General features: G+C 37.6%; 1 protein-coding gene across 1 annotated transcript in view; it reads right to left on the bottom strand.

Annotated features, from left to right (window-relative positions):
* The window catches only part of Nct (Nicastrin), a 101,121-nt gene that overhangs the window by 30,727 nt on the left and 53,665 nt on the right, over window positions 1-16,729 (bottom strand). Inside the window, exon 8 of the mRNA XM_089093205.1 lies at window positions 1,597-2,011. Within this exon, the coding sequence (XP_088949331.1) occupies window positions 1,597-2,011 (415 nt within the window). The remainder of the gene's footprint in view (window positions 1-1,596; window positions 2,012-16,729) is intronic.

Here is a 16,729-nt window from a genome sequence, read left to right as displayed (position 1 = left end):
AGCTAAATTGAAAACAAAAGTCTTCGATGATTCTCATCAATCAATAAGACAACACAAATGACAGCGCATTTTGGAAAAATATGACAGAAAAATGAAAGTATATTTTGGGTTCCAAACAGAGATAAATCGAAAAAGAAATTCTTCGGTGATTCTTGTTAATAAATATAGTAAAATGGATAACCATAGACAGTGAGTTTAACTCGTAATCGGTTTATCGAGGGGAATGGTTTTCATTTGGGATGACCGACGACCGAACTGCTTTCACAGAACCTTTCTAGACTTAGATTAGGAAAGTGAAGGAGGTATGCTCAGGCAAGGTCGGAAATAGCTCCAGCCTTCGCCCCTCGCAAATAGATCTTGTCATAAATCCCATTACTGTGTTCGAAACTTTACGAACTTTTCCTTTTTACAAACAAAACCTTATTTTTACGAAAAAGGAAAACCTCGAAAAAAGAAAATCTTTTTACGAAATCTTTCTTTTTCCTTTTTTAAGAAAAAAACTCGTAAAAAAGGCCACATAAAAAGCCACAACTCGTGAGGGGAAGGAGTAGAGTTACGAGCTGGAAATCACCCTCCTTAAGGCCACAGCTCGGGAGGGGAAGGAATAAAGTTACGAGCTGGAAAACACCTTCCCTAAGGCCACAACTCGGGAGGGGAAGGAGTTAAAGTTTGAGTTAGAAAACATCTTTCCTAGACACAATTTGACAAACTGTTGACACATTCTTTAGAGGTTTACTCATCTACTAGTACTGCTATCAACTCACAGGTGCATCAAGCCGCCTGAGGCTGAAACAGCTGCTCTTGCTCCTCCTCCACTCAAATCTATTTAAAGCTTCACAGTTTATCCCCTCCTATAAGGTTTAAGTTTCCTTTAAAACACTTGCTAATGACCTCTTTCCGCCATATTCGGGGCAACATGCTTTTTGCTTTGCCCCAGACATTAATGCAGCACATAATTTCACAAAGTCACTGTTTTGCATTTTTATTGTATTTAGTCAAACTTTTCAGTTCTACGTGAACATAAAGTTGGGTATTATTATACCCTAAATTTTTTGCATACACCACTTTGTTATGGCAGTGCTACTGAGTTGCGTGCCTACTTGTTCGAGTGACGTTAATTCACAACTTATTTATTATTATTTTTTATGGGGGGGGGGGGGGTCCACGGAAACTTACCTATATTAATGTCACTGATTTTATGTGTCTTCCCATTTTACACAGCCCCATCCCCTTACTTGTAGTTCTCTGCGTGAGTGTCTTATGTCAGCAAGGTGTGCTATTAGCAGTGGCGTCGTTTCGAGGAGGGGGGCAGTGATCCCCCCTCCCCAATAATTTGAAGAAAAATTATTATATAGCCCATATCCCTTGACTCCTCGGATGGAGACCCCTCTTACCCCCCTGCCAATAAAAATGCTGGAGCTACGCCCCTGGCTATTACATGCCAGGTTGGCAGAAGTTGAATCAGGAAAAGTTCTAACATCAGATAGGCCATTTGTATTTTCTTTGTTTGTTATTTTTCTTTTGTCTTATATGGTCATATAATGGCGTAAACTAAAATTAGTAAATCATATTTACTGTGAATACTTCAGAAATTACCTCAGCTTTAACATCAGGATCTCTTTGAGATATTGGATCACTATGAACAAAATACTTCTGATCAACCAAATCACTACCCAGCTGCTCAAAGTCAAAAAAATATTTTATATGGTGTAGCCTTATTGACGCAGGTATGGAGATACCCTCCTCTTCTGGTCGAGGGAATATTCCCTTCTCCATATCAAAAACAGTTCGACTAGACCCAATATAGTCAAAAGCTTCTCCGTTGAAAATAGAGAAGACAATATTGGATATATCAGGTTTGAAATTCAACAATGATAAACGCCTTGCCCTTCCGATCATATCAGCTATAGACAAAATTCCAGCAAGTCCAGTGACAACACTGTCAGCTGCAGGGGTTATCTCTTCAAAGAGGCTCATTGAATCCAAGCGAGTGGAGATCATAATTACGGACCTAAAAATGAAAAAAAAAATTGAGCCAAAAATGACCATTGTTGCCACCTAAAATCAATCTACCATTTTAATAGAAACAGGAGACGCTTCGAAGATAAAAATCAAGATCAAAGTCATCAACCAATATATATATATATATATATATACATATATATATATATATATATATATATATATATATATATATATATATATATATATATATATATATATATATATATATATATATATATAACTAGCCCCGGGGGGGGGGGTGTGGGGGGGGGGGGGGGGGGGGGGGGGGGGGGGGGGGGGGGGGGGGGGGGGGGGGGGGGGGGGGGGGGGGGGGGGGGGGGGGGGGGGGTGGGATATATATATATATATATATATATATATATATATATATATATATATATATATATATATATATATATATATATATATATATATATATATATATATATATATATATATATATATATATATATATATATATATATATATATATATCACACACACACACACACACACACACACACACACACACACACACACACACACACACACACACACACACACACACACACACACACACACACACACACACACACACACACAACACACACACACACACACACACACACACACACACACACACACACACACACACACACACACACACACACACACACACACACACACACACACACACACACAAACAAACAAAAACAAACAAAAAAAAAAAAAAAAAAACACAAAAAAAAAGAAACAACCCAACAACAAAACACACCCCCACACTCAAAAAAAAATAAAACAAATAATAATTATAAATAAAAAAAAATAAATAACAACTCAAACTATAAAACCCTATACACCACAAAAAAACACACACACATACAAAAACACATACACACACACACTCATACACACACACACACACAAAAACACACACAAACTCAAAAAAAAAAAAAAAAAAAAAAAAAAAAAAAAACAAAAAAAAAAAAACAAACACAAAAAAAAACACAAAAAAAAAAATATAAAAAAAAAAAAAAAAATATATATATATTGATATATATATTGATTTTCAGCAAATACAACAAAATAAGACGATTGGGCTAAATGATCTGGGCTACGAATAGGCTGTTAGAAAAAGAGAAAGAATGATTATTATTTATTTTTTTATGAAGGTGGCATTTTCCAATTTTAGATTTTTATCAAAAGAATGCCGATACGAACATCTTTTTCATCCTTCTGAGAAATGGTCTAAAAAAGGAAAAAAAATTACTTCTAAAAAATAAAATAATGTTTACTTTATATGCAGAGAAACGCAGTGCATATAATATTGAGTTATTATTATTATTATTTTTTTTTTTTTGGGGGGGGGGGAAGGATAAGTATTTTTGGACGGGGGAATCAAAAGATTGATTTTTTTGTTTATTTTTTAGAAACATTTTTTCACCAGCATTCTTACGGTCAAAGAAATACTTCCAGTGGCGAAAGGAGGGGGGGCAATACTGAAAAATTAAGGAATCATATTGCAGATGACACACCTATATCAATAATGAGACAATATCTGAAAAGTCAGACGGCACTTATTTCTAACGCAAGATTCTTTAAACACTTAAACAATTTTTCCCTTTACAGGCTTGTGCCTTTACAAGAACGTTTCAAATACCTTACAGTAACTGTTGATTTCCGCCCCCTCCCCCTTAAAGTACCACGGACAGCCATAGGAATGGAATCTGGTTCTTTGACTGGGTTAAGTAGAAATTTACACAACCATATACATCTTAAAAACAAAATAATTACACAACCATATACATCTTTAAAAAAATCCAAGCGAGTAGAGCTCACAATTTCGTAACTAAAAGGCGTATATGATAGTTACAGACCAAATACAACTTAGAAAAAATCAAGCGAGTGGTGATCATTATTAGAGATCCTAAAAGATGAAAAATTTACACAACCATATATAACTTAAAAAAGAAAAATTTACACAGCCATACCCATAAAAAAAGAAGAAAATAAGGAATTCAATTTTTAATGAGAAATACTACACAAAGTGGATGAAGTTTTCAACATTACATTCAGGCGGATATTCTTGCGATTTATTACGCAAAGTCAAAGAAAATTCATTCTGAACTGATCTTCTACGACAAAACTTTCTATAAAATCCTTATATGCCCCAAGGGCATATAAGGGCTTATTCCTTCTCTACTTTCTCCTCCTTAGGGCAAGTCCTAAAAAGAATTTTTGGGAGAGGAGGACAACTAACATTTACTCGTATTCGACAGATTTTCCAGGTGGGGATAATGAGATAAGAACCAGCTGGACAAGAGCGTAGCTATGATCTATGTCTCTTCCGATGTTTTATTTTAGCCTTATTCCTTCTCTACTTTCTCCTCATCTAGAGGGTCCTAAAAAGAATTTTTGGGAGAGGAGGACAACTAACATTTACTCGTATTCGACAGACTGTCCAGGTGAGGAAAATGAGAAGCAAACCAGCTGGACAAGAGCGTAGCTATGATCTATGTCTCTTCCGATGTTTTATTTTAGCCTTATTCCTTCTCTACTTTCTCCTCATCTAGAGGGTCCTAAAAAGAATTTTTGGGAGAGGAGGACAACTAACATTTACTCGTATTCGACAGACTGTCCAGGTGAGGAAAATGAGAAGCAAACCAGCTGGACAAGAGCGTAGCTATGATCTATGTCTCTTCCGATGTTTTATTTTAGCCTTATTCCTTCTCTACTTTCTCCTCATCTAGAGGGTCATAAAAAGAATTTTTGGGAGAGGAGGACAACTAACATTTACTCGTATTCGACAGACTGTCCAGGTGAGGAAAATGAGAAGCAAACCAGCTGGACAAGAGCGTAGCTATGATCTATGTCTCTTCCGATGTTTTATTTTAGCCTTATTCCTTCTCTACTTTCTCCTCATCTAGAGGGTCCTAAAAAGAATTTGTGGGAGAGGAGGACAACTAACATTTACTCGTATTCGACAGACTGTCCCGGTGAGGAAAATGAGAAGCAAACCAGCTGGACAAGAGCGTAGCTATGATCTATGTCTCTTCCGATGTTTTATTTTAGCCTTATTCCTTCTCTACTTTCTCCTCATCTAGAGGGTCCTAAAAAGAATTTTTGGGAGAGGAGGACAACTAACATTTACTCGTATTCGACAGACTGTCCAGGTGAGGAAAATGAGAAGCAAACCAGCTGGACAAGAGCGTAGCTATTATCTATGTCTCTTCCGATGTTTTATTTTAGCCTTATTCCTTCTCTACTTTCTCCTCATCTAGAGGGTCCTAAAAAGAATTTCTGGGAGAGGAGGACAACTAACATTTACTCGTATTCGACAGACTGTCCAGGTGAGGAAAATGAGAAGCAAACCAGCTGGACAAGAGCGTAGCTATGATCTATGTCTCTTCCGATGTTTTATTTTAGACTTATTCCTTCTCTACTTTCTCCTCATTTAGAGGGTCCTTAAAAGAATTTTTGGGAGAGGAGGACAACTAACATTTACTCGTATTCGACAGACTGTCCAGGTGAGGAAAATGAGAAGCAAACCAGCTGGACAAGAGCGTAGCTATGATCTATGTCTCTTCCGATGTTTTATTTTAGCCTTATTCCTTCTCTACTTTCTCCTCATTTAGAGGGTCCTAAAAAGAATTTCTGGGAGAGGAGGACAACTAACATTTACTCGTATTCGACAGACTGTCCAGGTGAGGAAAATGAGAAGCAAACCAGCTGGACAAGAGCGTAGCTATGATCTATGTCTCTTCCGATGTTTTATTTTAGCCTTATTCCTTCTCTACTTTCTCCTCATTTAGAGGGTCCTAAAAAGAATTTTTGGGAGAGGAGGACAACTAACATTTACTCGTATTCGACAGACTGTCCAGGTGAGGAAAATGAGAAGCAAACCAGCTGGACAAGAGCGTAGCTATGATCTATGTCTCTTCCGATGTTTTATTTTAGCCTTATTCCTTCTCTACTTTCTCCTCATTTAGAGGGTCCTAAAAAGAATTTTTGGGTGAGGAGGACAACTACCATTTACTCGTATTCGACAGACTGTCCGGGTGAGGAAAATGAGAAGCAAACCAGCTGGACAAGAGCGTAGCTATGATCTATGTCTCTTCCGATGTTTTATTTTAGCCTTATTCCTTCTCTACTTTCTCCTCATGTAGAGGGTCCTAAAAAGAATTTTTGGGAGAGGAGGACAACTAACATTTACTCGTATTCGACAGACTGTCCAGGTGAGGAAAATGAGACGCAAACCAGCTGGACAAGAGCGTAGCTATGATCTATGTCTCTTCCGATGTTTTATTTTAGCCTTATTCCTTCTCTACTTTCTCCTCATTTAGAGGGTCCTAAAAAGAATTTTTGGGAGAGGAGGACAACTAACATTTACTCGTATTCGACAGACTGTCCAGGTGAGGAAAATGAGAAGCATACCAGCTGGACAAGAGCGTAGCTATGATCTATGTCTCTTCCGATGTTTTATTTTAGCCTTATTCCTTCTCTACTTTCTCCTCATTTAGAGGGTCCTAAAAAGAATTTTTGGGAGAGGAGGACAACTAACATTTACTCGTATTCGACAGACTGTCCAGGTGAGGAAAATGAGAAGCAAACCAGCTGGACAAGAGCGTAGCTATGATCTATGTCTCTTCCGATGTTTTATTTTAGCCTTATTCCTTCTCTACTTTCTCCTCATCTAGAGGGTCCTAAAAAGAATTTCTGGGAGAGGAGGACAACTAACATTTACTCGTATTCGACAGACTGTCCAGGTGAGGAAAATGAGAAGCAAACCAGCTGGACAAGAGCGTAGCTATGATCTATGTCTCTTCCGATGTTTTATTTTAGCCTTATTCCTTCTCTACTTTCTCCTCATTTAGAGGGTCCTAAAAAGAATTTTTGGGAGAGGAGGACAACTAACATTTACTCGTATTCGACAGACTGTCCGGGTGAGGAAAATGAGAAGCAAACCAGCTGGACAAGAGCGTAGCTATGATCTATGTCTCTTCCGATGTTTTATTTTAGCCTTATTCCTTCTCTACTTTCTCCTCATTTAGAGGGTCCTAAAAAGAATTTTTGGGAGAGGAGGACAACTAACATTTACTCGTATTCGACAGACTGTCCAGGTGAGGAAAATGAGAAGCAAACCAGCTGGACAAGAGCGTAGCTATGATCTATGTCTCTTCCGATGTTTTATTTTAGCCTTATTCCTTCTCTACTTTCTCCTCATTTAGAGGGTCCTAAAAAGAATTTTTTGGAGAGGAGGACAACTAACATTTACTCGTATTCGACAGACTGTCCAGGTGAGGAAAATGAGAAGCAAACCAGCTGGACAAGAGCGTAGCTATGATCTATGTCTCTTCCGATGTTTTATTTTAGCCTTATTCCTTCTCTACTTTCTCCTCATCTAGAGGGTCCTAAAAAGAATTTTTGGGAGAGGAGGACAACTAACATTTACTCGTATTCGACAGACTGTCCAGGTGAGGAAAATGAGAAGCAAACCAGCTGGACAAGAGCGTAGCTATGATCTATGTCTCTTCCGATGTTTTATTTTAGCCTTATTCCTTCTCTACTTTCTCCTCATCTAGAGGGTCCTAAAAAGAATTTTTGGGAGAGGAGGACAACTAACATTTACTCGGATTCGACAGACTGTCCAGGTGAGGAAAATGAGAAGCAAACCAGCTGGACAAGAGCGTAGCTATGATCTATGTCTCTTCCGATGTTTTATTTTAGCCTTATTCCTTCTCTACTTTCTCCTCATTTAGAGGGTCCTAAAAAGAATTTTTGGGAGAGGAGGACAACTAACATTTACTCGTATTCGACAGACTGTCCAGGTGAGGAAAATGAGAAGCAAACCAGCTGGACAAGAGCGTAGCTATGATCTATGTCTCTTCCGATGTTTTATTTTAGCCTTATTCCTTCTCTACTTTCTCCTCATCTAGAGGGTCCTAGAAAGAATTTTTGGGAGAGGAGGACAACTAACATTTACTCGTATTCGACAGACTGTCCAGGTGAGGAAAATGAGAAGCAAACCAGCTGGACAAGAGCGTAGCTATGATCTATGTCTCTTCCGATGTTTTATTTTAGCCTTATTCCTTCTCTACTTTCTCCTCATCTAGAGGGTCCTAAAAAGAATTTCTGGGAGAGGAGGACAACTAACATTTACTCGTATTCGACAGACTGTCCAGGTGAGGAAAATGAGAAGCAAACCAGCTGGACAAGAGCGTAGCTATGATCTATGTCTCTTCCGATGTTTTATTTTAGCCTTATTCCTTCTCTACTTTCTCCTCATTTAGAGGGTCCTAAAAAGAATTTTTGGGAGAGGAGGACAACTAACATTTACTCGTATTCGACAGACTGTCCGGGTGAGGAAAATGAGAAGCAAACCAGCTGGACAAGAGCGTAGCTATGATCTATGTCTCTTCCGAGGTTTTATTTTAGCCTTATTCCTTCTCTACTTTCTCCTCATTTAGAGGGTCCTAAAAAGAATTTTTGGGAGAGGAGGACAACTAACATTTACTCGTATTCGACAGACTGTCCAGGTGAGGAAAATGAGAAGCAAACCAGCAGGACAAGAGCGTAGCTATGATCTATGTCTCTTCCGATGTTTTATTTTAGCCTTATTCCTTCTCTACTTTCTCCTCATTTAGAGGGTCCTAAAAAGAATTTTTGGGAGAGGAGGACAACTAACATTTACTCGTATTCGACAGACTGTCCGGGTGAGGACAATGAGAAGCAAACCAGCTGGACAAGAGCGTAGCTATGATCTATGTCTCTTCCGATGTTTTATTTTAGCCTTATTCCTTCTCTACTTTCTCCTCATCTAGAGGGTCCTAAAAAGAATTTTTGGGAGAGGAGGACAACTAACATTTACTCGTATTCGACAGACTGTCCAGGTGAGGAAAATGAGAAGCAAACCAGCTGGACAAGAGCGTAGCTATGATCTATGTCTCTTCCGATGTTTTATTTTAGCCTTATTCCTTCTCTACTTTCTCCTCATTTAGAGGGTCCTAAAAAGAATTTTTGGGAGAGGAGGACAACTAACATTTACTCGTATTCGACAGACTGTCCAGGTGAGGAAAATGAGAAGCAAACCAGCTGGACAAGAGCGTAGCTATGATCTATGTCTCTTCCGATGTTTTATTTTAGCCTTATTCCTTCTCTACTTTCTCCTCATTTAGAGGGTCCTAAAAAGAATTTTTGGGAGAGGAGGACAACTAACATTTACTCGTATTCGACAGACTGTCCAGGTGAGTAAAATGAGAAGCAAACCAGCTGGACAAGAGCGTAGCTATGATCTATGTCTCTTCCGATGTTTTATTTTAGCCTTATTCCTTCTCTACTTTCTCCTCATTTAGAGGGTCCTAAAAAGAATTTTTGGGAGAGGAGGACAACTAACATTTACTCGTATTCGACAGACTGTCCAGGTGAGGAAAATGAGAAGCACACCAGCTGGACAAGAGCGTAGCTATGATCTATGTCTCTTCCGATGTTTTATTTTAGCCTTATTCCTTCTCTACTTTCTCCTCATTTAGAGGGTCCTAAAAAGAATTTTTGGGAGAGGAGGACAACTAACATTTACTCGTATTCGACAGACTGTCCAGGTGAGGAAAATGAGAAGCAGACCAGCTGGACAAGAGCGTAGCTATGATCTATGTCTCTTCCGATGTTTTATTTTAGCCTTATTCCTTCTCTACTTTCTCCTCATCTAGAGGGTCCTAAAAAGAATTTTTGGGAGAGGAGGACAACTAACATTTACTCGTATTAGACAGACTGTCCAGGTGAGGAAAATGAGAAGCAAACCAGCTGGACAAGAGCGTAGCTATGATCTATGTCTCTTCCGATGTTTTATTTTAGCCTTAGTCCTTCTCTACTTTCTCCTCATCTAGAGGGTCCTAAAAAGAATTTCTGGGAGAGGAGGACAACTAACATTTACTCGTATTCGACAGACTGTCCAGGTGAGGAAAATGAGAAGCAAACCAGCTGGACAAGAGCGTAGCTATGATCTATGTCTCTTCCGATGTTTTATTTTAGCCTTATTCCTTCTCTACTTTCTCCTCATATAGAGGGTCCTAAAAAGAATTTTTGGGAGAGGAGGACAACTAACATTTACTCGTATTCGACAGACTGTCCGGGTGAGGAAAATGAGAAGCAAACCAGCTGGACAAGAGCGTAGCTATGATCTATGTCTCTTCCGATGTTTTATTTTAGCCTTATTCCTTCTCTACTTTCTCCTCATTTAGAGGGTCCTAAAAAGAATTTTTGGGAGAGGAGGACAACTAACATTTACTCGTATTCGACAGACTGTCCAGGTGAGGAAAATGAGAAGCAAACCAGCTGGACAAGAGCGTAGCTATGATCTATGTCTCTTCCGATGTATTATTTTAGCCTTATTCCTTCTCTACTTTCTCCTCATTTAGAGGGTCCTAAAAAGAATTTTTGGGAGAGGAGGACAACTAACATTTACTCGTATTCGACAGACTGTCCAGGTGAGGAAAATGAGAAGCAAACCAGCTGGACAAGAGCGTAGCTATGATCTATGTCTCTTCCGATGTTTTATTTTAGCCTTATTCCTTCTCTACTTTCTCCTCATCTAGAGGGTCCTAAAAAGAATTTTTGGGAGAGGAGGACAACTAACATTTACTCGTATTCGACAGACTGTCCAGGAGAGGAAAATGAGAAGCAAACCAGCTGGACAAGAGCGTAGCTATGATCTATGTCTCTTCCGATGTTTTATTTTAGCCTTATTCCTTCTCTACTTTCTCCTCATCTAGAGGGTCCTAAAAAGAATTTCTGGGAGAGGAGGACAACTAACATTTACTCGTATTCGACAGACTGTCCAGGTGAGGAAAATGAGAAGCAAACCAGCTGGACAAGAGCGTAGCTATGATCTATGTCTCTTCCGATGTTTTATTTTAGCCTTATTCCTTCTCTACTTTCTCCTCATCTAGAGGGTCCTAAAAAGAATTTTTGGGAGAGGAGGACAACTAACATTTACTCGTATTCGACAGACTGTCCAGGTGAGGAAAATGAGAAGCAAACCAGCTGGACAAGAGCGTAGCTATGGTCTGTCTCTCTTATGACATTTTATTTTACCCCTTTTCTTGCTCTACTTTCTCCTTATTTAGAGGAAATTTTTGGAAGAAAAGAAAACCTAACATTTACTCTCGATAGTATTTCCACGCGAGGAGAATGAGAAAAGAACCAGCTGGACAAGTGTGTAACTATGATCTATGCTTCTTACGACATTTTATTTTACTGTTTTTTTTGCTCCACTTTCTCCTTATTTAGAGGAAATTTTTGGAAGAAAAGAAAACCTAACATTTACTCTCGATAGTATTTCCACGCGAGGAGAATGAGAAAAGAACCAGCTGGACAAGTGCGTAACTATGATCTATGTTTCTCACGACATTTTATTTTACACTTTTTTTTGCTCCACTTTCTCCTTATTTAGAGAAAATTTATGGAAGAAAAGAAAAAATAACATTTACTCTCGATAGTATTTCCACGCGAGGAGAATGAGAAAAGAACCAGCTGGACAAGTGTGTAACTATGATCTATGTTTCTTACGACATTTTATTTTACACTTTTTTTTGCTCCACTTTCTCCTTATTTAGAGAAACTTTTTGGAAGAAAAGAAAAAATAACATTTACTCTCGATAGTATTTCCACGCGAGGAGAATGAGAAAAGAACCAGCTGGACAAGTGTGTAACTATGATCTATGTTTCTTACGACATTTTATTTTACACTTTTTTTTGCTCCACTTTCTCCTTATTTAGAGAAACTTTTAGGAAAAAAAGAAAAAATAACATTTACTCTCGATAGTTTTTCCATGTGAGGAGAGTGAGAAAAGAACCAGCTGGACAAGTGCGTAACTATGATCTATGTTTCTTACGATATTTTATTTTACCCTTTTCTCTCTATTTTCTCCTTATTTATGGCTAGTAAATTGTCAACTAAGGAATTTCCAAGTAAGAATTCTTTGAGGTATTTTATCATTTCTGTTTTATTAAATAGCACTAATACAAAAGAAGTTTTACAATAAACTAGCTAATGGGGCAGGGTGGAAGGCCAGGATCCATTATTAGTATCTGGACTGGATTTCTCCCGTTTTTCCACTTCTGGATTTGTAATTAATTCGGTATTTCCAGTCGGGCTATCATTCACTTTTGGATTCTCTTGGCAAATAATGTTTTCATAAGCCTCTTGATTCACCTCCCCATAAGTTTCATCAAGTACTTTTTCCAGTTTTTGGGGCCCATTGGTCGCACTTGCGAGTTCAAGAATTTCTTGTATCTGTTCTCTCAACTCGATCAACAATTTTCGACCTTCTGGAATCTGTTTCGCTAAAAGCGCAGGCCATTTCTTTTTCTGGCGTTTTGTTTTTGCTTTCTTCATTTCGATTTCGGGATTGTCTCCTTCCATATCTTTTTCCTCCCGAATAACCTCTATCTGCGGTAAGTCACTTTTCTTTTTGGTTTTCACTCGTATTTTGTCGCTGGAGCTACTCAAAATACTCTTTTCGGCTTTAGCCTCATCCTTCTCAAGCTCAAATTTTGAATTCTTCGAAACCACGCCTTTATTTTGGTTTGCTGTACTTATTTCAGTTTTATTGTCACAAGCAGACAGAATACTACCGCCATTTATGCTCCACTCAGAAAGAAAAGGGGATTTATGAATATCAAAATACTGCAAGCAACGCCAGGAAGAATCATCAGCATTCCAATTACTTCTTCCACCATTCCCCCGATTGGCATTGAAGTTCCTCCTTCCAAGGTTTTGATCACTACGCCCTGCCCCAGCACCACGTCCTCCTCTGTAGCCTCCTCGTGCACCAGAATTGTTACCAGAATTGAATTGTCGTGAATGATTCATATTGTTTTATTTTTGTATTTCTAAAATGTAATGTATATGAATGATTAACTCAGCATTCCACTAAAATTTTCAAAATGTCAAATATTTGTAACTAGCACGAAAACAAGTTCGAGGCTTTAAAACTAACAACAAAAGAACAAAAAGATCGTTTTGCACTTTTTCTGTTTGTCAAATAAATTTCAAAAACAGACAAAAACTAACAAATTGATACAAAAAGAAGCTATTACGTCACTGTTATTGTGTTCCAAGACACAAAAAGAAGCTATTACGTCACTGTTTTTCTGTGCTCCAAGTACATGTAAGGCAACGTAAAATGTATTAAGCTACGGGAAATAGATTTTACCTCAGTAAAACAACGGAAAAATGAGTGAAAATACTGAAAACTGAAAACCCAAAAACTTAAAAAAATTTCTATAGCTGTTTATATGCTTTATAAATTATTGGCTTGTAAATGGCAGGTATTCGTTTACCAACAAAGATACGATAAAACACAGCTGATATCAGAAGTTCCAACTTCCAACTATTTTAATAAACAGAAAAAAAGGATAGAACATATTTTGGTGAACTTCTGAGTATTTTCAAAAAAAAAGGTTCCGAAAAAGGAATTGGATTCAATCAATCGAGCAAGGTTAGAGTCAGGGGAAGGGTTATAGATGTCTTTTATTTATTTATTTTTGCCCGCAATCATTTTAGACTTAAAATTACATTTATTCAGTCAGTCCAATTCGGACTTACGATATTATTTCCCAGCTATTTCAGCAAATGGAAAAGGGGATAAAATGCGTTTTGGAATTTCGACGCGAGAAGAATGAGAAAAGAAACTGCTGGACAAGTGCGTAACAATGATTTATGTTTGTCACGACATTTTATTTTACCCTTTTTTTAGATCTATTCACTAGAAAAGGGGATAAAATGCGTTTTGGAACACTTCAAAATATTTTCATAAAGAACAAAGGTATCGGAAAAGAGAAATGGATCGAATCAATTGAGCGAGATCGGAGTCAAGGGGAGGGCTAGAGGTGTTTTTATTTGTTTACTTTTTTTTTTACCAACAATCAATTTAGACTCAAAATTATAATTTAACCCGGTCATGCAAATTCAGACTTTCATTATTATTAAAAGTTTTTTTAGTACTTTTAAAAAGACTTCTTATTCAAATTAAACGGCCCTTGTGTTTCAGGAGCCGTTCTTACAAAATCAGTCAAACTTCAGTGAAAGAACGATGTATTGAGGAGGAACGATATCCCCCTCATGTACGGAATAGTTTCTGTTCGTTGTAAGTTTTAACGTTGCTCCTTACTTTCAGTTGCAGACAAAACTTGTTTTTTTTTATTTAGTTTCTGGTCGTTTTTTCCAATAATGCCGGAAAATCTGCCCTCCCCTTCCATTTAAAATTCCCTCCCATCAAGGAAAATTCCACCGTTGAAAGTTCCTCCCACGTAAAATACACTTCCACCCGGAAAATCCAGACAATTCCATCCTCGTTGAAAATTCTCCCCGTAAAATTTCTTGTGGACGATCCCGCCTAAAAAATCCTCCTTAGCAACTTTCATTTGAAAAAGGCTTTAATTTCAAATCGTTTTTCAAATCATGCCGGAAATCCCATATTCCTTGGACATTTTTTCCCGAACCCCCCCCCCCCCCTAATTGGGAAGTTGCTCTCGTGGACAATTGTCCCATAGAGAATTTCGCCCGCGACACCCCCCTCCCCCCCCAAGGAAAAATCGGCCACATAATACCAACTCCGCTGAAAATTTCCCCCGGGCAATTCCCCTGGATCATCTCCACATACAAAATTGAGTCGGCAAACAGAAAGTAAGACAAATAAAACTGTTAAATTTTCCCAGCTTAAAATTTCCCCAGAAAAGTTGCCTCGGGAACTCCCCTCCTTCTCCATGGAAAATTACTCCCGTAGAAACCCACCCCAGTAGAAAAGCCCCCCCCCCCCAAAAAAGAAGTCTGAATACTGCCCAATAACAAATACTAAACGTAAACCATTTCCCCAGAAACTTGGGGGCGTGGTCATGTTATCCCCGAAGGCATATTTATTAAATCTTTTAACTATGTTAAACAAAATGGCTCTCTCAAAATCTTGATTAAACAACTTTGGGGGAAAATAGGGCGTGGGAGGGGGCTAGCTGCCCTCCAATATTTTTGTCACTTAAACAGAACACTAGAACTATTAATTTCCGTTCGAATGAGACCTCTCCGGATATTCTAGGACCATCGGTTCGACCCCTTGGAAAAAATAATAAATAAATAAACACGCATCCATGATTTTTCTTCTGGCAAAAAATTTAAAATTTCTAATTTTTGTGAATGGGAGCTTGAAACCCCTGCAGTACGGTTCCCTGATATGCTCAATCTGAAAGTGTGATTTTCATTAAGATTCCTTGACTTTTATGGGTTTTTTTCTCAGGCTCGTAGATTTTGATTAGTGTAAATACTAAACTTAATGAATCTTACATATTTGTAATCAGCATAATAAGCCGATTCTTTTGATGTATCTATTGATATCGAAATTCTGTTTTTTAGAGTTTCGGTCACTATTGGACAGAGTCGCTACATTCTTGTGTTTCGTTACCACGAACTCTATGATTTCTAAGCGATTTCAGCACAAGAAAAAAAGGGATAAAACATTTCTGGAACACTTCTGAATATCTTCAGTAAGAAAAAGATACTGAATTAAATTCAATCAATCGGGCGATGTAAGAGTTAGGGAAAGGCTAGATATCTTTTATTTCTTTTATTTTGCCCGCAGTCAATTTAAATTGATATATTATTCACTCATACCAATTCAGACTTATATTATTATTTCTCAGCTATTTCAGCAATTGGAAAAAAGGGATAAAACACATTTTAGAACACTACTGAATATTTTCAGAAAGAAAAAACGTACCGAAAAAGTGAAATATATTCAATCAATCCAGCAGGATCAGAGTCAGGGGAAGGGCTATATTTATTTTTTTCCCCACAATCAATTTAGACTTCTATTATTATTTTTATAAATATGTTTTTCTTTTCTTTCAAAGTTTAATGTCTTATTAAAAAGCTTTACCTGTTTTCAATGTTTTCATTAGTTTAATTACTTAGAAAGGGGAGGCGAGGGGGCATACCTAGTTCGAAACATCTAACTCTATAAAGATGGAAACAACATTGAAATTCACATTTCTCGGTTACTTGTTAGAATTTCTGTATTTGGATCATTTTTTTTCCTTTTCGGATTTCCACTTTCCTGGATTTTCCTTCTTCCTCTTTTTCCTGGATTTCCTGGATTTTCCTTCTTCCTCTTTGGATTTGGATAATTTGTAGTCGAAATCATTGGTACGACCTAGTCCAACTACTAATGACACTACTACCTTGCAATTTGAACGAACATAATGACGCTATACCATTGTTATAATTCATATTAAACTAAGTTAGCTTTCTATACATATCAGTTCACACAGCACAATGGCGAAGATAATTTCCTTAAGGATATAAGGATTGAAGTTCAAGCCAAGCTGTGGCAATTATCTATCCTAATAAATTTCAAAGGTAACTTCATTTAATTTCTTATTTCAACATTAGTTTTATTTCAAAATTTTAATTAACTTAATTTCAACATTAAATAAGTATTTTTTTTTCAGCTATAAAAATTCTCAAAAAATGGAAATGATTCAACCCAAAAATCACAAATTGTTCAAAAACACGATTTTGGAATACTAACTGAAATTTCGGCTAATTTTAATAGTAAAAGCATATTGTGAAAACTAATTTATGGAAGCTTCAAAAATAGCCTTAAGACCCCCGAAAATGATGTCAGATTAGCACAAAATCTGCACCACTAGACCTACCCCGGTCGAAACACCTATG

The sequence above is a fragment of the Artemia sp. Qi Xiang Cuo genome, chromosome 8, assembly GCF_049724085.1.
Source record: "Artemia sp. Qi Xiang Cuo chromosome 8, ASM4972408v1, whole genome shotgun sequence".
NCBI classification, from domain to species: domain Eukaryota; kingdom Metazoa; phylum Arthropoda; class Branchiopoda; order Anostraca; family Artemiidae; genus Artemia; species Artemia sp. Qi Xiang Cuo.
Note: the sequence above shows the minus strand (reverse complement) of the source record. Positions and strands in the feature narration are given on the sequence as shown.